The sequence below is a fragment of the Schistocerca americana genome, chromosome 5 (genome assembly GCF_021461395.2).
Source record: "Schistocerca americana isolate TAMUIC-IGC-003095 chromosome 5, iqSchAmer2.1, whole genome shotgun sequence".
Taxonomy (NCBI): Eukaryota; Metazoa; Arthropoda; class Insecta; order Orthoptera; family Acrididae; genus Schistocerca; species Schistocerca americana.
This window is the reverse complement of record NC_060123.1, coordinates 172,708,244-172,734,359: the sequence shown is the minus strand read 5'-3', so window position 1 is coordinate 172,734,359 and position 26,116 is coordinate 172,708,244. Positions and strand designations below refer to the sequence as shown.

At 38.6% G+C, this 26,116-nt stretch overlaps 1 protein-coding gene across 1 annotated transcript in view; it reads right to left on the bottom strand.

Moving 5' to 3' along the window:
- The window catches only part of LOC124615859 (receptor-type tyrosine-protein phosphatase kappa), a 722,136-nt gene that overhangs the window by 155,706 nt on the left and 540,314 nt on the right, over nt 1–26,116 (bottom strand). Inside the window, exons 8-9 of the mRNA XM_047144018.1 lie at nt 17,254–17,403; nt 16,955–17,054 (exon numbers count right to left, since the gene is read on the bottom strand). Coding sequence (XP_046999974.1) covers nt 16,955–17,054; nt 17,254–17,403 — 250 coding nt within the window. The remainder of the gene's footprint in view (nt 1–16,954; nt 17,055–17,253; nt 17,404–26,116) is intronic.

The following is a 26,116-nucleotide window of genomic DNA, read 5'->3' as shown; positions in this document are numbered from 1 at the left end:
ATATGTTTTAACATTCCCAATATAAAGGCAGCTCATAACAGTTTTCTGAAAATGCTTAGTACAAAGTGCAAGATAAAATCAAGAGAGGAGGAGCAGCAGTCTTTTTTTTCCTGGAGTATCTGCTTTTCTCCTTTTACTAACCATACAAGATGTGACAACAACATGAATCATCACTGTCGGTAGGTACATAAGGTGTACAAGCCCACAGTGGCTTGACAACAAGTCAGGCTCTAAACCCCAGGAGATGGAATGAAACTTTATGTGCAATTCAATCTACAGGGGCTCAAAGAGTTTGAACAACACACAGAGATCTTTGCTAAGCACATCTCCCAAAAATACACCTTTGGAAAGGAAAAAAAAAACTGCATTTTTCCACCTTGCAACCAAGGAAATTTTCCAGAATGTATTGAAAAACCATCTGCAGATTTTGTAAATGTTCCTATCTTGTTAGAGTTCCTTTATTCAGAAGTCACTGAGGTAGTTTACACAACAGGAAATCTCCTGAATCAACTGTTCAAAATATCATTGATACATTCCCAATGCAGATGAAATTCTGAAAGGCAAGTGAGTGAACTAACTGGTAAAGCCCAAAGGGCCCTTGAGCACCAAGAAATGCTGAGAAGCTGTGCCCGACAGAAACTGCAGGTATGCATTGCACAAGTCTATGTGTGAAAAATATTAGCGTCCTGACAGCTTCACCAACATCTTTTCTGGGTGCAGAAATTGATATGAGTCTGTGCCTCACTGCACAGTGACTGACTGTTTAAAATCACTGCAAAATTCCATGGTGCCATCTGGCTTCTGAAGCACCTCCAAAGGGGTGGCCTACTGACTTAACAAAATAAAAGAAACAATAGCGAGGTCCTTCCAATGATGCAACTTGCCCTTGAACTTGTTGCACATGGCAAAGGGAATAGGTTGGGGACGAAAAATTTAGGTATCACTGATGGCTTAAGGGAGATGTGTGCCTCGAAATTTTCTGCCCAACCCAAGATATTCTCAAACATCTGGGTGTATGGCCATAGATCCCAAATATTGAAAGGGGACTGATTGAGACACTAAATGTACTTTGTCAATTATCTGGAAGACAGAAACAGAGAATGTGTCTAAACCAAAAATATTTTGTGCCAGCAGTGTATTTACCACTAACATAAACTGACGTTCCACATTCTTATGATGGGCAGTGATGGAGAACTTCCCCCTCAAATGCATGCACTATTTACTAAAAGATACAATGTGATGTAGTGGCCGTTACAATGCTAGGCAGCAACTATCTGCAACTATCTACATTAATCAGTTTGATTGTCACCCGTCCAGTACCAATGACAGCAGAATACGTTGGGGAGATGCTTGCAAGACCTTGGAATCAGCCTTCAAGTCTAGGGAAAACAGTAGGCCTCCAACAAGCATTCCAAGGCTCACTGTCATAAACTTTTGTGAAATGTGGCAGGCCCCACATGGTCTCTATATGTGGGCAGTCCTGTTGGACATGTATCAAATGACAGTTGGGGTAGGACCGTCAGCCCGCCGATTGAGCTGAAACAGGTGCGGAAGGAGGGGGACACAAACAACCCAAAGTAAAATGTGAGAGGGGATTACATTACAATTGACACATACTCGCAAAGCCCAATGCAGACAGATGGCCATAGCACTGTGAAATCACTGGACTTTAATCATCAACAGCATCAACACACGGTGGCTCAGCTCACCCCACAGGGTTCCGGGGGATATTTGCCATGCACATCTAACACTGCCACTTGCAAGCTGCTGAAAAGTACATCCCTTACCAATAACGGAAAGTTTATGTCTTTCAACAATCTTTGTAACTTTGGCTAAAGAAGGGATGGACAAGGCCTAGCAAGACCACATAAAAAGTAACACAATGGAGACACCCAAACAGGCACTTAAGCGAAAAGATCTTGCAGATCAGTGATCCAAGTCTCAGACAACATGGGTTCGATGACCAAAATACTGCAGGAGTAACTGACAAAGTTATCGTAGTTAAGTTTCTGAGGGTCTGTAGACGGCTTCAAATTCTGCATAGTTTCAAATAATTGCACATTGCTACATCATAAGAAAGCTAGTTTCAAATAATCTCACACTGCTGCACAGTAAGAAAGCAGCCTTGTCAACTGGGTTGATGATATGCCTTAACTGTCAGTGCAACAAGAACCAGTGCAGGTAATTCAACTTTCCGTAGCCTTGTCAAAACTGGTGAACAGTGATAGGGATGACAAGAGTTAAAGCTTCTCTGCCACCACCTGGTCCGCTATCAGTGTGGCATGAGTATGGAGTCTGCAGCTGTGGTCTAGTGGCTAGCGTTGCTGTCTCTGGATCACGGGGTCCTGGGTTCAATCCCTGGCCAGGTCGGGGATTTTCACTGCCTGGCGACTGGGTGTTTATGTTGTCCTCATCATTTCATCATCACTCGTGCAAGTGGCAAAATTGAACTGAGTCAAGATTGCGAATTTGTATGGGCACTGATAACCGCACAGTTGAGTGCTCCACAAACTAAACATCATCATCATCATCATCATCGAGTATGGAGGAATTCTCAACCTGTTTGAGCAGTTCCTACAATCACTCCAGCTGCAGCTTTTGTTGCTGCTACTGGAGACACGACTGCATCTTCCAGAATTGCAAAAATGCTGGATTCATGGTGACTGTAATTTAATACTATGAAAAAAAGTGTGTCACATGTATAAGAACATCTGAAATCATCCATGCGAGACTGCTTTCTCAGGTGACATATACCGGCTCTGGTGCAATCATTGCACAACTTTTTATATTGGTATGAACACCAGGCAGCCGTCCACCAGGATGAACAGCCATCACCAAACTGTGGCCAAGAACAAAGTAGACCACACAGTGGCACAACATGCAGCTGAACATAACGTGCTTGATTTCAATGGCCGCTTCACAACCTGGGCCACCTGAATTCCCCCCTCCACTAACAGCTTTTCTGAATCGTGCAGATCAGAGTTACCCTTACAACACATTCTCGACCCCCAAAATTATCCCCACCTCAACCTATGGTAACCTACTGTTCCCTAGCCCTCCACCCAATAGTTTCTGCCCCTTTTGTCATATCACCTCCTCCCTTTTCAGGTCTCCTTATAGTCACTATGTGCCACCCTCTGCCAATGCACGCACCTGTCCTTTGCCTTCCCTGCTTCTCCTCTTCTGCTCCCCATTTTTCTTCCACATTCCACTTCCTGAAACTGCACCTGGCAGTCTCATCAGGCCACCATCTAGTCCTAGCATGCCCTGCCAGACAGTGCTCTTCTCTCCCCCCATACGTAATCTGCTACCTCTCCCTCTACCCTGCCCCTCTACAGATTGCTATTCATGTGACAGTCGCATTCTGATCAGGGTTGCCAATGGTAGCAGTCATATGTCCATGAGGTGTGCTTGCTTGTGTCATTATACGTGTACGTGTGTGTGTGTGTGTGTGTGTGTGTGTGTGTGTGTGTGTTTTCTTTGCTGAAGAAAGCTTTGGCCAAATGCCTTAAAGTCTAACAGTGTGATTTCATCTCAAACCATACAGGTCATATTAACTCAAGGTCATTAAGTTTTCTGGAAAAAATATATATTAGACTTCTGTACCTTAAGTGTTAAGAAATAAAGTATTTTCATTTTATCTTAATTTTTGTAAATGGTACAGCGCTTGGAAAAAAACTATTAAAACAGTAGAGGGAGGGGAGAAAACAAAAAAGAAAGAACAAATAAACCAAAAGTATTGGAAACCTGGCAGATGTTCTGCATTAAGGCTCCCTCTTAATGTGTTGAAATTTAGTCGACATCTGCAAACTTATGAACTTCCTTTAACTTACAAATTTTAGATGAAAATACAAAATTTAATTAAATTTTTCCACTTAAAGTTTTTTTTATAATTTTGAAAGTCACAGAATGCTGTCTTTTCTGTCATATTACCAGATACTACTGATGTAACTATAAACAGAATATTCTCTACTGCAGTTATCTGTATTAAGTAAATATTTATTACTAAATGTGTAAAAAATTGCGTTTTTACAAGTTTTTATGAATTATTTACTCAAAAACATCCATCTGAAACTTTTGAGAATTACAGAAAATATTATTTGGTTAATATGTTACTAGTGAGAAATATTTTTCAACATTCTGCATGCTTCACATCACTGAATTTCTAGCATACAATATGCATGTTGGCAACACTGTTTCCAGCACACTTATATTTATAACAAATGAGTAAGAACTTGCACATAAACCATTCTGCATCAAGTTTTGTGTTTGGTTTGAACTTTCTGTTAGATACAATGTCAGTGAGGAAACACTGTGCTGAAAGAGTGATGTGTGTGGACTATGAAAGAAAGACACAAGAGGGTGGTGTTTCAGGAAAGTGAAAAATGCTTCACAGTTGTTGGAAATCTGTCAGAGTAATTCCAGAAATACCTTGGTCCTCAAGTAATGGTGTTAGTATCACATCCACAGTGCACTGTGCACTAAAAGAAGAAATTCAGTGACCAACCGAATGTGAAACTGAAGAAGACAGTGCAGATGTTTATATTCCTGGGTGTGAAGTTGTTGACGCATTGAATGTTAGCATTTCTGTTGAAGCCCTTACTATATCCCCCCCTCCCCTTAAACTTCCAGGAAAGAGGTAAGAAGCACAAGAAGAAAGTGGGTATGTAAAAAAAAAAAAAAAAAAAAAAAAAAAAAAAAAAAAAAAAAAAAAAAAAAAAAAGAGGGAAGAAAACAAATATTACATAGGCAACATCTTCAAAACTTTGTGAAGTGTATAATGCAGACACTTTGTGCAGAACCTGAAGACAGTGATATGGGCACGAAATGTGATGTATGGTTTCAAAACCTAAATACTGCTATCTCAGCAGCCACCTGTACTGAGAAGGTATAGTTACTGATACTGATACCAGGTAGCTACTCTAAGCAGCAGTTACCGAATACATACCCACTTCCTCACATTACTTGATTTTAAAAGCTCATAAAAAAAGAATAAGAAAGGCATTTGGGCATGCCCAGGTTCTTACTGTGGCTCTGGAATAGTTCCTGAGGGATGATAAAGATTGCAGCAGGCAAAGTCCTAACCAGGTTGATGTTATCTCTGTTAATGAAAAATTTAAAAAGGTAAAAAAGAAATGTGACAAAATCAATAAGAATGATCCTAATGAAAAAGGAGAACCAGAATTTAAAAATTGGTCTCACAAAATTCTACTCCTTATGATTGAAATGGGCAAAATACCAGCCAGTGAAGGAAGTATGCATATGTATTTACTGCACTAATTTGAAATTTGTCTGTTAAACCTGATGCTTCTGTGCATATGTCAAGAGCTACAAGATAAATGTTGATTGCAGAAGTGTGCAATGTGTCCTGCTGCTGAGGTGATGACAGTTGAAGCATTACACCTTCAGGATACTGATAATGACATAACCTGTGTGTTATGGGAGGGAGGAGAGTTGGTGAAGAAGACAGCAGAGCCAGAGAAGTTTGTTACAGAGGTTAGGCATTGGGTCATGAAAGGAATAGCTCACAATCATATCTGGAGGTTCCACAGACAGGACATAGCAGAAGTAAAATCAACCACATCCCACACTAGCTCTTCATTTTGGCTTTGCTGAGAATTGGTCTGTTGTTTTGCAGAATGAAATTCAAAGTTACCACTGGATCACATCACAGGCATATTATCAAAAATCATGTGTGTTGCTCACTTCCTTGGGACATCATACTGTCTTGCTATTGTCAGTGATGATCTCATTTATGGCAGTGCACATGCATGCTACACTGTCAGCATGATAACTGATGACATAGCATCTAGAGGCCACGCATTTCCTAAACATGTGTATTTGACTGATGGTGCAGCATCTCATTTTAAAAACCACTTTCAGCTTTATGAGCCTGCTCAACACTGTACTACAGGAATTAAGACAAAAATGGAAATTTTCAGCATCAGGTCATGGAAAAAGTGCATCTTATGTGATAGGAGGTCCCTGTAAACATCTTGCAAAAAGATTTAATCTCCAGCATGAAGCTGTTGATGCTGTAAGAGATGCTACTGGATTTGTACATGCCATATCAACATTAGTAACAAACATGAAGCTCTTAATTCTAAATGAAAGTGCATTAGGGGAATTCTGTTTTAAAAAAGAGAGAAGAGTGGTCTAGTATGAAGCCTGTGGTTGGAAGTCAATCAAGTCACTACTGGATTGCATCCCTGAGTGGCCCATATAATACAAGAACGGTTCTCCATTAAATGCAGCCTGTTACTGCATGTGAAATGCAGAGACCACAGTATACATTAGAAGGCTTTGTAGTGAGAGCCACTTTATTTCTTGTGTGTATGACAGTCACTGGTGGGTGGGACAGGTAATAAGTGTCTCTCATGAGCCTCTCCCCGATGTTGTTCAATCTGTATATTGAGCAAGCAGTAAAGGAAACAACAGAAAAATTTGGAGTAGGTATTAAAATTCATGGAGAAGAAATAAAAACTTTGAGGTTCGCCGATGACACTGTAATTCTGTCAGAGACAGCAAAGGACTTGGAAGAGCAGTTGAATGGAATGGACAGTGTCTTGAAAGGAGGATATAAGATGAACATCAACAAAAGCAAAACAAGGATAATGGAATGTAGTCTAATTAAGTCGGGTGATGTTGAGGGAATTAGATTAGGAAATGAGGCACTTAAAGTAGTAAAGGAGTTTTGCTATTTGGGGAGCAAAATAACCGATGATGGTCGAAGTAGAGAGGATATAAAATGTAGGCTGGCAATGGCAAGGAAAGCGTTTCTGAAGAAGAGAAATTTGTTAACATCGAGTGTAGATTTAAGTGTCAGGAGGTCGTTTCTGAAAGTATTTGTGTGGAGTGTAGCCATGTATGGAAGTGAAGCGTGGACGATAAATAGTTTGGACAAGAAGAGAATAGAAGCTTTCGAAATGTGGTGCTACAGAAGAATGCTGAAGATTAGATGGGTAGATCACATAACTAATGAGGAAGTATTGAATAGGATTGGGGAGAAGAGAAGTTTGTGGCACAACTTGACCAGAAGAAGGGATTGGTTGGTAGGACATGTTCTGAGGCATCAAGGGATCACCAATTTAGTATTGGAGGGCAGCGTGGAGGGTAAAAATCGTAGAGGGAGACCAAGAGATGAATACTCTAAGCAAATTCAGAAGGATGTGGGTTGCAGTAGGTACTGGGAGATGAAAAAGCTTGCACAGGATAGAGTAGCATGGAGACCTGCATCAAACCAGTCTCAGGACTGAAGACCACAACAACAACATGAGCTGCAAGATATAACCATCTGCTTTATGAAACCTCATGGTCCTGCTAATGCTTTCAAATGGCCATCATCAAAAGATCAATGTGTAGTTCCAATTTCCCAAGTTCTTGTTGGATCATCCTTGTCCGTGTGCAAATATAGCTTGGCTATACAAGTTCAATGGGAAGCAGATGAAGAAGAAGAAGAAGAAGAAGAAGAAGAAGAAGAAGAAGAAGAAGAAGGGGGGGGGGGGGGGAAAATGAACTCTTCTCAACAGTACAGTGTTGATTGTTACATTATAGGCACTTATAATTCATTGGAAGTCATGAAGAAGTAAAATCATGACAGAAGATAATTTGTGAATGACATCATAAAAAGAGAAATGGGTATAAATATTCTATATCTCACTTTCGTAGAATATAGTTTATTCGTCTCATAACATACAGTTACAAATCGGAAATTTTTGTACTGGAGTCACATCACATTACTTAAAAAAAAAGTTATAATAATTAACGTATTTCAGCAGATATTTCTGCATTTTTACACATGAACAATTTAACAAGAACATATAGAATATTTATGGTGATTTTGCAGCTTGCAATACAATTTATACAATATATTAACTATTTATTATACAATACATAATTTTTATTGTTTCTTTTCTTTTCAAATTGCTGAACTGTCATGCATGAATTCTTCAATTGAATAATAACATTTTTCCACTAGTGTATTAAATAACAATCTCTTTAGTGGGTCAAACTCCATATTTAACAAATTTGTGTTATTTAATTTATTGTAAATCCTGGGGGAGTTGCTAGTCTCTTACCAGGCGCCTCCCCAGGTGGCGGATAGGGGAATGCTCACCAGATATGGTGGGTACCGGGGAAATAAAATACCCGGGGTGGACCAAAACTAGCAAACTAGGGCACGACGGTTCCACATGTCAGTGGCGGTTTCCCGACAGCGTCTGTTCCATATGTTAGTGGCGGCTGATTTGTGTTTCAAGGCTCCACAACCTTGATCCTACCAACTGGCACATGTCAGACCAAAATACAATTACAAGTAAAATCATGGTTCGTGTATGTAATAACAAAAGTACCCCAGGTGGTGAAATCCACCCACCTAGCAGAAAGGTGGCAACCGGTCTATCGGATTCTGGGGAGACCGGACCTACACGACTTGTGAGTGGATCGGAGCACTCTGGAAAACTTCCCAAAAATGAAGATTACATTGGAACAGTAAACATACGGACACTAATACAAACCGGAAAATTATACACATTAACAGAAGAATTAAAGAAGCTGAAAATCCAAATCCTAGCAGTACAAGAGACCAGATTTCCTGATAATCAAATCACTGACTACAATGGCTTCAGAATTTTCAAAAGTGGAACGGACAGAAAAATTGGTAAAGGGGCAAACATGCTTGGTATGGCCTTTATGGTCGAAAAATCCTCAGTTAAATTTGTAAAATCTGTAAAAACTATTAGCAATAGACTAATGTTTCTTAGGTTGAAACACAAGAATAAATATTACACCCTAATTAATGTTCACGCACCCTGCAACGTTGACAATAGAAAGGACCTAGACAATGTGGATAAATTTTGGGAACGATTAGAACTTGAAATGTCAAAGATACCGAGGAATGGTGTCAAAATACTTCTTGGAGATTTCAATGCACAGATTGGCAGAGAAAAGAAATACAGGAAGACGGTTGGGCTATACCCAGCACACAAATTGACCAACAAAAATGGCATGCGACTAATCCAACTTTGTCAACAATTCAACATGAAAATCAGCTCAACGTCGTTCAATAAGAAACCAAGAAAACAGAAGACCTGGAGATCCCCTATAAGCCAATTGGGAGAATTTCAAATTGACCATGTGGCCAACTCATATAACTTCCAAAAAGAGATCAGAGATATCCAGGTTAGGAGAGGTGCAAATATTGACTCAGATCATTATCTCACAAGAGTTCGGGTCCAATTCACCCCAAGAAGGAAAACACCAAGAATTCCACCAGCAATCCCAAAATTTGACCTACAAAAACTAACAGAATCAGAAACAATTAAAAAATGGGAAAATTCTCCCGCAAACAACTGGGAAACTTTCAAGGAAAAAATCACAAAAATAGCAACGGAGCAAATACCACTGAAGAAGAAGCACAAACATCCATGGTGGAATATGGAATGCGAAAAGGCAATTCAAGTTCGTACAGAAGCCTTTGCGAAGTACAGTTCAAATAAAAATGAGAAAACTCTTCAAAACTTTTTAGAAACACGGAAACTTTCAAATAAACTTATTAGACAAGAGAAGAGAAAGTATGTAACTCAGCAACTGGAATCAATAGAAGCAGATTTTAAAAATTATAATACGCATGGATTCTACAAAACTTTTTCAAACCAAATTAAAGGGTATATCCCTCAAAATGTCTGTTTTCGGAAATCAGATGGGAATCTGGCACTAAGCGACGAAGAAAACTGTGAAGAATTAGCCAAATATTTTGAAACGCTACTAAACTGTCCAGAACCAACAGAAGCTCTTCCAATATCCAGCACTAAAGCCCCGCAACAGCAAGACTCTGTACCGCCAACTGAAGAAGAAATTATCAAACACATAAACAAACTCAAAAATAACAAAGCATCAGGAGAAGATGGAATTGTAGCCGAATTTCTCAAAAGTCTAGGGTCTAACTCAAGAAATGAGCTAGTTAAAATTATTCAAAACATATGGGTTACTGAAGAAATACCAGAAGATTGGAAATGTGCCCTAATACATCCGTTACATAAAAAAGGGGATAAATTGGATGTGAACAACTATAGAGGAATCTCCTTACTTGCCGTCACATACAAGATATTATCAGCTTGTCTTCTTGAAAGAACACAAAAACTGCTAGAACCCAAAATCTCAGATTTCCAAGCTGGTTTCAGACCAAACAGATCATGTCCAGAACAAATTTTAAACTTGAAATTGATTACAAGGATGAGACAAATGCGAAGGAAGCCTACAGTATATGTCTTTGTCGACTTTAAAAAGGCATATGATTCAATTCACAGACCCACACTATTTAAAATTCTTGAAGAACAAGGACTGGATAAGAAGACACGGAACATCATAGAGCAGACATTAACAAATACAAAATGCAAAGTGAAATTCATGGGAAAACTTTCAAAATCATTTGAGATAAAAACTGGGGTTAAACAAGGTGATGGATTATCACCTCTGTTATTTAACTTAGTTCTGGATAGAGTCATGGCAGAATGGGAAAAAGAACTCAAAAAAGAAAAGTACTGGAAACCAATATCATTGGGAACCAAAAAAGATGACCTACAAATCCCCTACTTAGCCTACGCAGACGATCTTGCAATAATGGCAGATTCTAGTGAAATGGCAGTCAAACAGATAGAAACCTTAAAAGAGTGTGCAGGAAAAGTTGGCCTACAAATATCTTTTGAGAAAACGGTGTTTACAACAACAAATCTAGAAATTTCTAAGTTACAAACCAAATATGGAGAAATTAAGAGGGTACCATACTTTAAATATTTAGGAGAGATAATTTCTGAAAAATACTCACAACAAGAAAGAATATTAAAAGCTCGTAGGGGTCTAGGGCTGGTCCAAAACATTTACAATAAAAAATGTCTATCTATAAATACAAAAATTAAACATTATAAGTCGGTAATTAAACCAATAATGCTATATGCCAGCGAAACCTTGACACTTAAAAGGAAAACAGATATGGAAAACCTGAAGAAAGAGGAAAGGAAAATCATTAGGAAAATTCTGGGACCAAGATGGACCAAAGAGGGGTATAGATTACAGAAAAATTCTAAAATTGAAGAATATTCTAACATAGAGATAGACATGAGGAAGAGGCGTCTAAAATTCTATGGCCACATAATGAGACTTCCCGATCACAGACCTACAAAAAAAATAGTAAGATATGTAGCATCCCTTGTTAATGGAGGAGAATGGATCAAAAATGTAAAGAAAGATCTGGAATTAGCCAACATTACTACTGAAGACATGAACAAAAGAAACAATTTCAGACTTAAAGTTGACAAATGGGAGGTCAAACCAGAGACAAAAGCGCCGAGAACTGGAACAAAATGGAGCGAAGAAAGAAAAGCTGAATTCTCGCAAAGAATGAAGACCTGGTGGGCAAACAAGAAGAATAAGAAGCCCCAGAAGTGAACCATCTTTACTTAGCGTCTTCCATGTTGGCGAGCTTTACGACTAATAATAATTTATTGTAAATTTTTAATCCCATGTACAATGGTGTTTGAGCATAAAGTTTCAAATTATGAGAGGGAAGTTTGAAACTGTGTCTGTGACAAGTACTGTAATTGTGGTTGAAATGAAAACTGTCAAGGGAGTTTTGATTTTTATAGATGAAAATAAAAATTTCGTATATGTACAGTGAAGAAATGGTTAGTATTTTTTATTTTTTAAATAATGGGCAACATGATGTTCTTTTTTGGACTAAACACATATTTCTTATTATTCTCTTTTGAAGTGTAAGTAATCTTGAGCTGTTCATGGAGTTTCCCCAGAAAATTATTCCATATCGAATTATAGTCTCAAAGTAGCTGTGGTGGACTATCTTCCTGGTGTCCATACAGGTGGAACCAGATAAGACATTCATCACATAAGCTAGGCTGTTAAGTTTGTTTGCTAAGAAGTTTCATGTCCTTCCAATTTAAATTTTTGTCAAGATTTAGACCTAGAAATTTTACGTAACTTGCTTCAGTCATTTCCTGATCACCATGCACTATTTTTATGGGAGATGCTGATGATGTTTTAGCACTAAACTGCACTAATTGTGTTTTTGTGACCTTGAGTCTTAATCCATTTTGCTGAAACCAAAATTCTAGGTTTCCCATTATACACTCCTGGAAAAGGAAAAAAGAACACATTGACACCGGTGTGTCAGACCCACCATAATTGCTCCGGACACTGCGAGAGGGCTGTACAAGAAATGATCACACGCACGGCACAGCGGACACACCAGGAACCGCGGTGTTGGCTGTCGAATGGCGCTAGCTGCGCAGCATTTGTGCACCACCGCCGTCAGTGTCAGCCAGTTTGCCGTGACATACGGAGCTCCATCGCAGTCTTTAAAACTGGTAGCATGCCGCGACAGCGTGGACGTGAACCGTATGTGCAGTTGACGGACTTTGAGCGAGGGCGTATAGTGGGCATGCGGGAGGCCGGGTGGACGTACCGCTGAATTGCTCAACATGTGGGGCGTGAGGTCTCCACAGTACATCGATGTTGTCGCCAGTGGTCGGCGGAAGGTGCACGTGCCCGTCAACCTGGGACCGGACCGCAGCGACACACGGATGCACGCCAAGACCGTAGGATCATACGCAGTGCCGTAGGGGACCGCACCGCCACTTCCCAGCAAATTAGGGACACTGTTGCTCCTGGGGTATCGGCGAGGACCATTCGCAACCGTCTCCATGAAGCTGGGCTATGGTCCCGCACACCGTTAGGCCGTCTTCCGCTCACGCCCCAACATCGTGCAGCCCGCCTCCAGTGGTGTCGCAACAGGCTTGAATGGAGGGACGAATGGAAACGTGTCGTCTTCAGCGATGAGAGTCGCTTCTGCCTTGGTGCCAATGATGGTCGTATGTGTGTTTGGCGCCGTGCAGGTGAGCGCCACAATCAGGACTGCATACGACCGAGGCACACAGGGCCAACACCCGGCATCATGGTGTGGGGAGCGATCTCCTACACTGGCCGTACACCACTGGTGATCGTCGAGGGGACACTGAATAGTGCACGGTACATCCAAACCGTCATCGAACCCATCGTTCTACCATTCCTAGACCGGCAGGGGAACTTGCTGTTCCAACAGGACAATGCACGTCCGCATGTATCCCGTGCCACCCAACGTGCTCTAGAAGGTGTAAGTCAACTACCCTGGCCAGCAAGATCTCCGGATCTGTCCCCCATTGAGCATGTTTGGGACTGGATGAAGCGTCGTCTCAGCGGTTTGCACGTCCAGCACGAACGCTGGTACAACTGAGGCGCCAGGTGGAAATGGCATGGCAAGCCATTCCACAGGACTACATCCAGCATCTCTACGATCGTCTCCATGGGAGAATAGCAGCCTGCATTGCTGCGAAAGGTGGATATACACTGTACTAGTGCCGACATTGTGCATGCTCTGTTGCCTGTGTCTATGTGCCTGTGGTTCTGTCAGTGTGATCATGTGATGTACCTGACCCCAGGAATGTGTCAATAAAGTTTCCCCTTCCTGGGACAATGAATTCACGGTGTTCTTATTTCAATTTCCAGGAGTGTATTTTCCACATTATCGTGAATTTGTTCTAAATTGTCATTCTCAATTAAAACTGAGGTGTCATCTGAGAATAAAACAGAGTGAACATCAATGTTTAAAGGTAAATCATTTATGTACAGCAGAAAAAGATAAGGCCCTAAAATTTAGCCCTGTGGAATTCCTGCACAAACCTTTTTCCAGTCCGAGAATTCTTTTTTTTTTCCATTTGAATTTAGAATAATTCTCTGTTTTCTTTCTGACAAATAAGATTTGAATGACTGCAATGCCCTGTCCACGATCCCATACCTCTCTAGCTTGTGTAGAAGTAGTAAGCTATTGACTAAGTCCAAAGCTTTGGTTAAAAAAAAAAAAAAAAAAAAAAAACTGTGGCCTTTTTACCATTGTCTAAAGCAGAGCTTATCTTTTCAGTGAATTCCCTGATAGCATTTATTGTATTTTTCCCCTTTGAAATTCAAATTGATTTTTAACTGTAATATTGTTTTCTATATGAAAGTTTTCAAGATGTTTTGCAACAATCCTTTCTATCACCATAGCAAAAACTGGCAGCAGGGAAATGGGGTGGTAATTTCCCATGTCATCTAGTGAGCCTTTCTTGGACAATGGTCTTATTTCAGCATATTTTAACACATCTGGGAAATTCCTTCCTCAAATGGCTGATTAATAATTTTAACCAATGGATGAGAAATGATGTTATAAACAGCCTCAACCACAATGGTTGGAATTTCATCCCACCCAGTTGGTTTCCTGTTTTTAAAGACACTACAGCATCTTCCACATCTTTTGGGATAATTCTTTTGAATGTTTTAAGGGCTGCATTTTGTTTTATATTTACAAAATTGACATCTACCTTGTCCTGGTGGGCAGTGATATCTACTTCTGATTTTGCCACATTTATGAAGAACTCATTGAAATAGTTTGACATTTGAAAAGGATCTATAATTATATCAATTTTTAATTTTTATTTGGACAATTTCTTAGCAATTGTTCTTTACTCCCAACTCAGATTTGACGACACTCCAAATTGTAATTTATTTTCATGTTTACTAATATACAGGTTGTTAGCCAATTTTTTGCTGCCTTCAACTTTTGTAGTCCTGCCTTTTTCAGTTGCATGTAATACTTCAGTATATTGCTACATGGCAAACAGTAGTGATTATTATATAGCTTTATGACAAGTTATGATGCACTACGAACAGAACTTACAATATAAAAAATATTTTCTTTGAAAAATACCACTGTAATCAAGAAAATATTAAGCTACTAATAGCAGATAAACAGGAGCTAATGTAACAAAACTGAGGAGGCAGCACTTTCTCTCAAAGCAGAAGTTTCTCACCAATGCAATTGATAGATTCACAAGGCATAAGCATGATTAGCATTAATCAGCATAGCGATACTTTATTATTAATACAGTAAACAGATTTAAGTTTCTACGATGTCCTAGTCTCATGTTATTGTATACCTTCCATTGTTCCACATCCCTGAAGGCTATCCTTCTTGATGGGATCTATGGAACACAATGAATGACTGAATGAGCTCACAAAAGGATGAGGTCAGATTGCTGTGTATCTTCTACACCTTTTAATATTTGTGCGGCAAGTTCCTGAAGGAGTGGAACATTGAAGTAATGATCAAATTCTATTTGTAAATTGGCACAATACAATACTGAATTTTATAAGTTGATGATATGGTCATTACAAAAGGAACTGAATGTAATTTAAAGGAAGAAGTGCACAGATTACATCTAGTTTTATTTTAGCTGTTAAAAGCAGCAAGAATGATATGACAACAGTCAGAAGGTCCTACCAGATGAGAGGCACAATACAACAATTTTCCAATATGAAGACACACACACAAGGAATTAAAAGCATACAGTGACCTAAGTAATGGTGCATAGGATATGCTTGTGTACATCTTTCATGTATGCCAAAAAGCCAGGTTCCTATCAAAAGGTGAAGCTATAAATCTACCGGCAGGAAAGACCCTGAAAGACCACAGAAATGATGGCCAATAGAACAGGCCAAGCTAGCCTAAAACTTGAATGATTGTGACAAGTTGAAATTATAATACTGGAATTAATAAATTATGGTACCACCAGTAGATACCTGCAATTGTAAAAGGGAGCCACTACCTACCTTTTGGAACTAACAGTTCCTCTGTAGGGGAGGAGAGAGGGATGGGTTGGGGAAATTTAAATAGGAAAGGCAGGTCATTCAGACCCCAAGATGAGAGAGACGCACCTGTAGTTAGGACGAGCAGTATATACAAGAAAGGGAAGACACCAGAGAGATGGTACATTGTTAAGCATTACACCAGCTTCAATCCAGAGATAATAAAGACAAAGTGAGAAGTAAAGACTGATTAAGGAGAAGAGAGATGAATAGTGCAATTAAGAATTGGACACAAAAAAAATTATAAACAGTGTTCCTCCTAAGAATCATTTAGCTGCATTTTCTCTTGTGTTTTGGCAGATTTTTACAATTTCATTTTTGCTCAGACAAATACTGCTCATTCCATGTTTCACACAATGCCCCGTGTTGAGGGAAAGCATCAGTTTGCACCCCATTACAAAGAAAATGATTTTTAAAGTGGATTTTTATGTTACCATTTGATAGAGTGGCCCTGAATTAGTCTAGTGCAATATTCATTTTACCAACATGTATTAACAGGAGCAGTGGAACACAAAGAATACCCAGGACTCCAGCAACGAAAGCACCACCCTGGTCCACACTGACTGCTACCGCCGTAGCTACTGCCGTAACGCTGTCGTTGCTGGGGTATTGATTATTCTTCATGTTTCACTGTCCCTGTTAACACATATCAATAAAACTCATGTTGTACTAGACTAATATGGGGCCATTCTATTGAATGGGCATGTAAAATGTTTCTTTACAAATAATTTTGTTTGTAATAGGGAACAAATTGATGCATTCCATCGACTCTGGGCATCACATGAAAGATGAGATGAGAATATTCATTTGGTGTCACTCTACCCACACACTGCAAAAAATCCAAATAATCCATGTGGTGCAGTTTTTCATAATTTCTTATTTTTCTTAATTAAATTTTCCTTTCTTACTACAAACTAATAACTTAATAAAATAATAGAGAAGCAAAGGTACAGATTAACTTCCTTAAAATGTTCAAGTAGATTGGATTGCACACACATTTATATGTGGGAACATATGTTTATTTATTAAGCATAAATTACAGGTTCTCAAATTTCCTCTTTCCATTTAAGTTAAATTATGATTTGTCCTTCTCTCTCACAATACATTCATATAATTTCTTATATAACATCCATGTTTATCTGTATTTTGAGTTTTAAAGTGTGGTCAGTAAGTTTAACTGAAATCTGTGTGTTTCTCAAATTCTTTTTTCAGCGTGTTAACTTACGTGGCACAATAAGAACATCCCGATTTTTTTCTCTGTTGTCACCTCTGTGCCCACCTGCACAATCACCTATTGTGAAACGGGGTGTCTGCTTGCAGATCAACTAAAACAAATATTGTCAAGAAATAAACAATGAGGGTTTCCATTATAATATCCACTCATAAGCATTACCATAACAACTGATGCAATGTTATTCCTTATAAATTCAGTTAATATAGCTAAAATTGGTAACTAATATTAGTTGTAGCATTTTAGTGAAAATTGATTACAGGAATACCTACTGAAATCAATATTCTGCTCACCTGATACTCTCTCTGATATTCATTCATTTTGGTGATAGGATTTTTCATTGATTTTTGTTTGAGCCGCTGTGATAGTTCTTTTACTGGAAACCACGAATTTCCACAAACAATATATTCTTCCAACGTATCATAAACAAATTTATACTGGTCCTGCAAAGAAGATAGAGTGGAGAAGTCATTTAATTACTTTACAATATATTAACATGGAATAAGGTCACTTGCAATTCAGAACTCGGCCTTGCCTCTTGACTAAAGTATGGTATATGCTTCTGGTGGGAATCTTCTCCTGTCTTGTCTTCCTTTCAGTCACATAGTCATCTCTAACAGAAAGCTAGCAACTCAATATGACATCTTTGTGATGACTAGCACTCTATTCCTTTCAAAACTGTTGAAATTCTAACCTGAGCTTTTCACTGTTTGAAAGTTAACAAAATTACCTTTCATGGGTGTTCACTGCAGTCTCCTTTCTATGAACCTACACACAAGATAAATCATATTAACCGGTAGGATGAAGGTAATGGAAAACTATTTCTGTTAGTCTCCTACTGACATCAAATTGATACAGAAAGAAACAAGTAGAAGTTATTTTTGATGGAACATAAGTTTTACTTTGTAAATAAATTCATCGCTAAATGAAGTGAAGTACTGTAATGTAAAATTACCTCTTGTACAAGGTGAATAAAAAATAACTTCATAACTTTGGAATGATACAGGAATTTATTGTGAGAACTCACAGACTCGGTTGATGTGTTATCTTGTAGCGAACAACCTCAAGTTTCATGTAAAAGTGTCAAGTGTCATTTTGGTTCGATACGACTACCACTTGTTACGCAGCAAACATCTGCATTTACATCTACAACATACTCCGCAAGCCACCTAATGGTGTGAGGACGAGAGTACCATCGGTACCACTATCTGATCCTTCCAATCCTGTTCCGCTCGCAAAGAGTGCATGGGAAGAATCATTGTCGGTAAGCCTCTGCATTGGCTCTAATTTCTTAAATTTTCTCCTCGTGCTCAATACACGAGATGTATGTGGGAGGAAGTAATATGTTGTCTGACTCCTCCTGTAAAGTGCTGTCCCGAAATTTCAGTACTAAATCTCTCCGTGATGCACAATGTTCCTCTTGTAACATCTGCCAGTGGAGTTTGTTTAGCATCTCCGATACGCTCTCTCACCAGCTAAACGACCCATGATTAAACGCGCTGCTCTTCATTGGAACTTCTCTATCAGTCCCACTGGTAATCAATTTTTATTGTCTATAGCAATCATGTGTTATAATCTGTATTAATGTCACTATGCATATGTAAGGTTTAACTCCGTACTATGTACTGACTTTTCTCTGGTCACACTGCACCAAGGAGAAGTGCAAGTTTTATGTATTATTAAAGAAAACTTATATACTGCAACTTGCAGTAACAGTTGCTTCAACACAGATTACACAATAAATTCGTGTGTTAGTGTGTGTTTTAAAATTCCTATCAAAATTTTCACATTTTTCTATATTACTCAAGAAAATGTGAAAACATGGTAAAGCCAAGTTATAACCATACTCTTGTTTACATTTTCATGCAGTAAATAAAGACAGTCCTGCTCGTTGCAGTAAACCGGACATAACTTGTGCAATGGGAGCATGGATTTGATATTTCCTGTCAGCTAAATTGTTTTGTAGGGAAGAAATGTATACATGGCCTTTAATGAAATCCCTGGGAAAGAAATCCAGTGGTGCCAAGTCTGGGGAGTGAGGTGGGCATATGATTGGCCCTTCACTGTCAATCCATCAACCTGTGAAACGATTATCAAGGAAACCTCGAACTTCCTTGAGGAAATGAGGTGGTGCACCATCTTGCTGGTAGTAAAGCATTCCAACTCGGTCATCTTTGTCAGTCTGTGGATTTAAGAAGTTTTCAAGCCTATTTAGATACACAATACCTGTGATAGCTTCCCCCATGAAGAAGAAAGGGCCATACACTTTCAATTTGCTAAGAGCACAAAACACTTTAACTATGGGGCTGTCATCAATGTGTTTCAGGGTTCTATGTGGATTTTTGCTGCCCCATATTCTGCAGTTGTGAGTGTTTATCATGCCACTGATATAAAATGTTGACTCACTGCTGGAGATGATAGTGTTCAGGAATGTCTTGTCATCCCCTATCCAATGCAACATTTCTGCACAGAATTCCTCATGAGCAACATTATATGCATTTGTAATGTGTTGCGCCATTGTGAATCCGTATGGTTTCATGTGTAAGAATCTACTCCGTGCTCAACAAAGAATCTTTTGTGGAATGCCAATCTCACGAGATGCATCTCATGTGGATTTTTGTGGACCGCGGGCACAGCTCTCCCTAAGCTGTTAAGCATAATTGTCAACATGATGACATCCTGCTGATTTGTCATGTCACAGTGTACAACCCATCTCAAAAAAGTTCTTGTGCCAAGAGTAAATTGTAGGCCTGTTTGGAGGTTCTTTAGCATATTCGGTGCAAAATTCATGGCAAACAGTTTTTTTCAGAGTTTGTTTCATGAAACCAAACACACTGTGGGCATACTCTGCACCAGAGAAAGTACCTTTTTAGCTGTGCACTATTTTGCACTCCTGGTGGCAGAATGGGGTGCTGACGCACTATCTGAATCCAACTTGAGGTGTTTGCTACAAAACGACATCTAAAGATTCTGTAAGTTATCTCAATACACTTCTATATCGTTCAAACTTGTAAAGCTCTTTTTGATTCATCCTGTATTAACTGACCTGGTATGTTTTTATTTTTACATATATCATTTTATTATCCTGATAAGCATATGTACCTAACTAAATACTGTTATAATAGAGTGAAACATTCCAGTTAGGAAAAATATATCTAAAAACAAAGATGATGTGACTTACCAAATGAAAGTGCTGGCAGGTCGACAGACACACAAACAAACACAAACATACACACAAAATTCAAGCTTTTGCAACAAACTGTTGCCTCATCAGGAAAGAAGGAAGGAGAGGGAAAGACGAAAGGATGTGGGTTTTAAGGGAGAGGGTAAGGAGTCATTCCAATCCCGGGAGCGGAAAGACTTGCCTTAGGGTTTTAAAAAGGACGGGTATACACTCGCGCGCACACACACACATATCTAAGGTAAGTCTTTCCGCTCCCGGGATTGGAATGACTCCTTACCCTCTCCCTTAAAACCCACATCCTTTCGTCTTTCCCCCTCCTTCCTTCTTTCCTGATGAGGCAACAGTTTGTTGCGAAAGCTTGAATTTTGTGTGTATGTTTGTGTTTGTTTGTGTGTCTGTCTACCTGCCAGCACTTTCATTTGGTAAGTCACATCATCTTTGTTTTCAGATATAACTAAATACTGTGAAATACCTGAAATAACATGTGTGTAGGTAATTGTATTAATATTGTCATACATATTTCTTATCAGTTGTTTTATTGTCTATAGCAATCATATGTTATAATCTGTATTAATGTCACTATGCATATGTAAGGTTTAACTCTATATTATGTACAGACTTTTCTCTGGCCGTACTGCACCAAGGAGAAATGCAAGTTTTATGTATTATTAAAGAGAACTTATATACTGCAACTTGCAGTAACAGTTGCTTCAACACAGATTACACAATAAATGTGTGTGTTAGTGTGTGTTTTAAAATTCCTATCAAAATTTTCACATTTTCCTACATTACTCAAGAAAATGTGAAAACGTGGTAAAGTCAAGTTACAATCATACTGTTGTTTACGTTTTCATGTAGTAAACAAAGACAGTCCTGTTCAACAGGGTTTCTTTTCCAACATAATTAAGTAAAGCACACCATTATTATTCTCTACCAGGGGGCATCACTTTATCAAAGCACTGTCCATGTGGGCAGGAAAGTTTGTGTGTTCCAATGTAGATAAGAGTTATACTGGTGGTAGCTTAGTTACTGGTAATTTCAATCTATGGAGACAGGTCTCAACTGAGGATTCAAAGTGTGACTCCCAACAAAACATCTGTCCTCCTTTTTTATCTACCCCACAGAGTAGGGCAGGGGGGAAGGAGAGGGGGGGGGGGGGGGGCTCTGGGGATGTGGTGAAGCCCGCTCTTCTAGGAGAGAAAACAATGATTACAAATGCTGCTGGCTCAGAAGCAGTGACTTGGCATCTCCACTACTGGGCTTACCCTCTACAGCACCCACAACACAATCAGGGGACATTTCATACATGAGGCTTGGAACATTTTGTTACCCCAGAAGACAAGACTGGTTACTGAACTGTTATACGAGTTGACACATGCAATACTAAAAGTTTATACAGACTAGTAACTACTAAGGAAGTAATATCAGAAATAGAGAGATACAAACTTGATGTGACTGCATTACAAAAAATTTAGTAAACGATTATCATGTTTCACTATTAAACACAAATACAGGGACATGACATTTACAAAGGCAAATGCCCCAACAGAAGTGAGTAAAGAAAAGGAAACAGACAAGTTTTTTTAAGAACTGGAAAAAGCAGTGGAAGGAGTGAGTAACAGAAACATAAAAATTTTAGTTTGAAATTTTGTGTCAAGGTTGGGCAGGAGAGTATATACTGAATGTATACTGGGAAAGTGGGCTTAAGTGAGAAATCAAATGATAATGTGTTAAGGCTAATCAATTTTGTGGCTGCTCAAGATATAATAATCAGCTAGACAATCTTCCCCCTTAGAAGATTCATTAACATAATTGAAAATCACCAGACAGGAAAATTATAAATCAAATTGATTATATGTTGGTAGATATTAAGCATAAGAAGAGCATAGAAGATGTAAGAACATACAGAGGAGCACGAAGGGATCACAGATCACTTTCTACTTGTTTAGAAAGTCGAACTACAAATCCAGTACTGGAGTAGTCAAACAAGCAACAGCAACATAATATCATAATATTTGATACAGATAAACTATATCAGACTGAGATAGCTTGAAGATACCATGTGGCTGTGAGGAATAAGGAACAAAATGGTCAAGAAATATGTAGTATGTACGTGAATATTTCAGAATGTTGTTAGCCTGAGTTTTATATAAATTTATTATTCAATAAATTGTTTTCAGTATGCCTATTTAAATGCATAATTAGTTTTTCTATAAGCTCAGTTAATAAGAAAATATGGCCAACTGAAGTTAATACTACAGTCTGTCATAAGCAATACATAGTGAGCTAATCATTGCTGCCATATTTGTAAGTAGGTTAGTCCTCAAGTGGATGCATAATATAGTTCAATAATCTTTTCTAAATTAATAATCAGAAAACATTTCATAAAACTCTTTACTGCATTAGCGTAAGTCCATTTGGAATAGAAAAATTTAACCTAGACAATTTTTAAAATATTACGTTGTTTCCAAAATCAACAAATCTCTTTCCATAAGACTTTATAAGACCAACCTCAGCCAAAAATTGCCAGTCTGCAGGGTACAATCGGAATGTTAAGATATTTGTGAAAATGAGGGATTAAATATAACAATGGTAACATCTATGAGCAACTAGTCCCTACATAGTCTGATCCTCAACATCAAATGCATAATATTTATGTATCTTAAAGTCTGCAGGTGGGGAGCTAATGTGTAACAACTATGTGTAACTATCCCATAAAAGTCTGTTGGGTCCAATCGTAATGTTAAGATCTCTGTGAAAGTATGGGCTCAGATAGCAACTGCGAAACATCTTTGTCTCTCTTATTCATAAAACGAAACAATGAAAAATCCAGGATGGAATGTAATAATACCAGAGAAGGAAAGATCATACTCACCATACAGCGGAGATGCTGAGCCACGATAGACACAATAAAAAGATTCACACATTCATAGCTTCTGGCAATTAAGCCTTTGTCAGCAGTGCCCGCACCCGTGCACACACACTTGCACGCACACACAACTTGCACACACATCTGCAGTGTAGTTTCAGCTCTTTGAGACTGCAGACGTGTTTGCAAGTTGTGTTTGCATGAGTGTGTGTGTGCGCATGTGTTTGAGTATGTGTGTCTACTGCTGACAAAGGCTTAATTGCTGAAAGCTATGAGTGTGTGAATCTTTTTACTGTGCCTATCGCGACTCAGCATCTCCGCTATATGGTGAGTAGCAACTTTCCTTCTCTGGTATTGTTCTAAGTCTTAATTCCCAAAGATGCTACTCACAACACATGAAATTTGAACTAGATATGCGGAAGTGAGAAAAATATCAAGGGAACTGGGTAAAGGTAACAAGCAATGGGTGAAAGGGAAATAGCCCCTCAATATCTTCATCTACATTTTCGCTTATAATAGCAAATAAATTTAACTTGATAGAAGTAGGAGAGGGCACCCTCATCTAGCTGTGGGTCACAGCAGGGTGCAGCACACTTCTAGTTAAGAAACTCATAGTAGGTCGGTACTAAAAGAGAGTAGTAAGAAGAGAGTCTTGCTGCTGGGTAGTAGCCATGGGAGGGGTGTAGGTGAGTTGGTACAGGACAAATTAGGAACAGGGTGCCAGGTTACAAGCATTGTGAATTCAAGTGCTAACCTTAGCCAGGTGACAGATGATGTAGGGAATTTGTGCAAAGATTTTGGCAAAGACAATCAGGTTATGGTAGTAGGTGGAGTGGGGAAAACTTGGTTAGAAATTACAGCATTAGTGGTGACCTGGATGAAATAAGGGTAGCAACTACATACACAAATGTCAGTTTTGTGGAGGTCATGCAGTGCCATGACCAGCCTAGGGCCCATATTGCTATGAACCATGTGAACACTGAGTTGAGCAAGATGTTGCTGATTGAAATGGAAACACACATGAGTGCAGTGCCTGTTGCTACAACTGGGAGATGTGGATGTACTAGGCACAGCGTACACCTGAAAATTTGAGGGAAAGATCCCTGTGGCTACTGGTGTAAGAGGGGTACCTTTTTGGGGTTAGAATCAGGATTCAGGCACACTGTTTTGAAAAGAGTCAAAATAACAGACAAGCCCCACAAAGTGCTTAAGAATGCACAGTAAAGTAAGATTAGCTTATTTCATCAAAATATCAGAGGGCTGAGTAATAAGGTAGAAGAGCTTCTTGTCAGAAAAATGTAGAGAGCTCTGAAAAAGAAAAAGAAGAAGAAGAAGAAGAAGAAAGAAAGAAAGAAAGAAAAAGAGAGGACATTCTGTGTCAAACTGAGCACCACATAACTGCAAGGTTATGTAAGTTAAATATAAAAGAGAACACTAGCTTACTTCTGCAGAACTAATGTGGGAAAAGGAGGATATGTTACATTTATTAAGACAGAACACAAGTGCAAAAAGATTGAGATTAGTAGATTTTGCAGTGACCATCACATAGAAGTCTGTGCTTGTTAATTAATACTGAAAAATAGTTCAGTTTTAATTATAACTGTCTACAGATCCCCAATGGGGAATTTTGAACTGTTTATGTGGAACCTGGATTCCTTACTATGCTATCTGTCAGACAGCAGAAAGCAGTTAATAGTTTGTGGTGACTTTAGCGTAACTGTGGTGACATTAGCGTAGATTTTTTAAAGAATCCTGTAAGGAAAAATGAGCTGGAAATCTGGAAACCTTATTTGGATTCTACAGTTTGATCTACATAATTAACTTTCCAACACAGGAGATAAAGACAGTAGAACCCTAATTGATAATGTTTTCTTTGGTGAAGTTCAGTGCAAGAAAATAACTGTTTACCCAGTAACAAATGCTCTCTCTCATCATGATGCACAATTAGTTAGGATACATAACATAGTGTCTAACAGTATGGATACTCTTCAATGGAAGTTGGTTAGAATAATTAATGACTCAGGGACAAATGTTTTTATGAATAGCATTCAAGAGATGACTTGGTATGAAAGTTATAATGAACCAAATGCTAACATAAAATTTAATCTATTCCATGATAAATTCATATCATCATTTGAAAATAGCTTACAGCATAACTAGCAAGAAAGGATAGTGAACAACCATGTAAGAAACCATGGATCATTCGAGGGTTAGAGTATCATGTGAAAGGAAGAGGCAAATGCATCTGTCGGCAAAACAAGTAGAGATCATGCAGTAGTTAGACACTACAAAAGCTACACAAAATTACTAGGAAAAGTTATTAAAAGTCAAGGAACATGCACATTATGTCAGAAATCAGAAATTCCAACAACAGACATAAGGCTATATTGAATTTGGTTAAATGAGAGACAGGACAACCAGCCACAGAACTGAATAACATCAGTACTGATCTGCATGGAAGGGCTATAAATCATGAGTCACAGGTAGCAAATATATTTAATACTCATTTCTTCAATATAGTAGGAAGTATATGGACAAACAGGTCAAGAGATAAGTAACAGCAACTCTCACAAAACTCAATCAAATGAATGCATCACCAACAAATCCTTCTGAAATTAAGAAAAATCATAGATTCTCACAAAAATAACAGATCATTTGGTTTTTATGGTGATCCAATAGAGTACTAAGGACTTGTTCCCATACAATAAGCTCTGTCTTATCTGAGATATGTAATGCATGACTAACTCAAGGCATTTTCCAGAGAGACTGAAGTATGCCGCTGCAAACCTTTCCTTAAGAAAGGTGATGGGAGATATGTCAATGAAGACTGATCTGTTTCACTGCTGACATCATTTTCCAAATTTTTGGAGAAAATTATGCATTCTAGAATAGTACCATGCCTGACAAACAATAACATCCTCAGAAAATCACGGTTTCGATCTGAGAACAGTTGTTCTACTGAAAATGCCATTTACATGTTTACTCTCACGGATAAATTGAAGTTTTAAAGGAATGTTGATATAGCCAACCAGTGGGTAATGACATATCTAACCAAAAGAATGTAGGATGTTGTAGTAATTAATTCAACCAATATAGTCTGGGG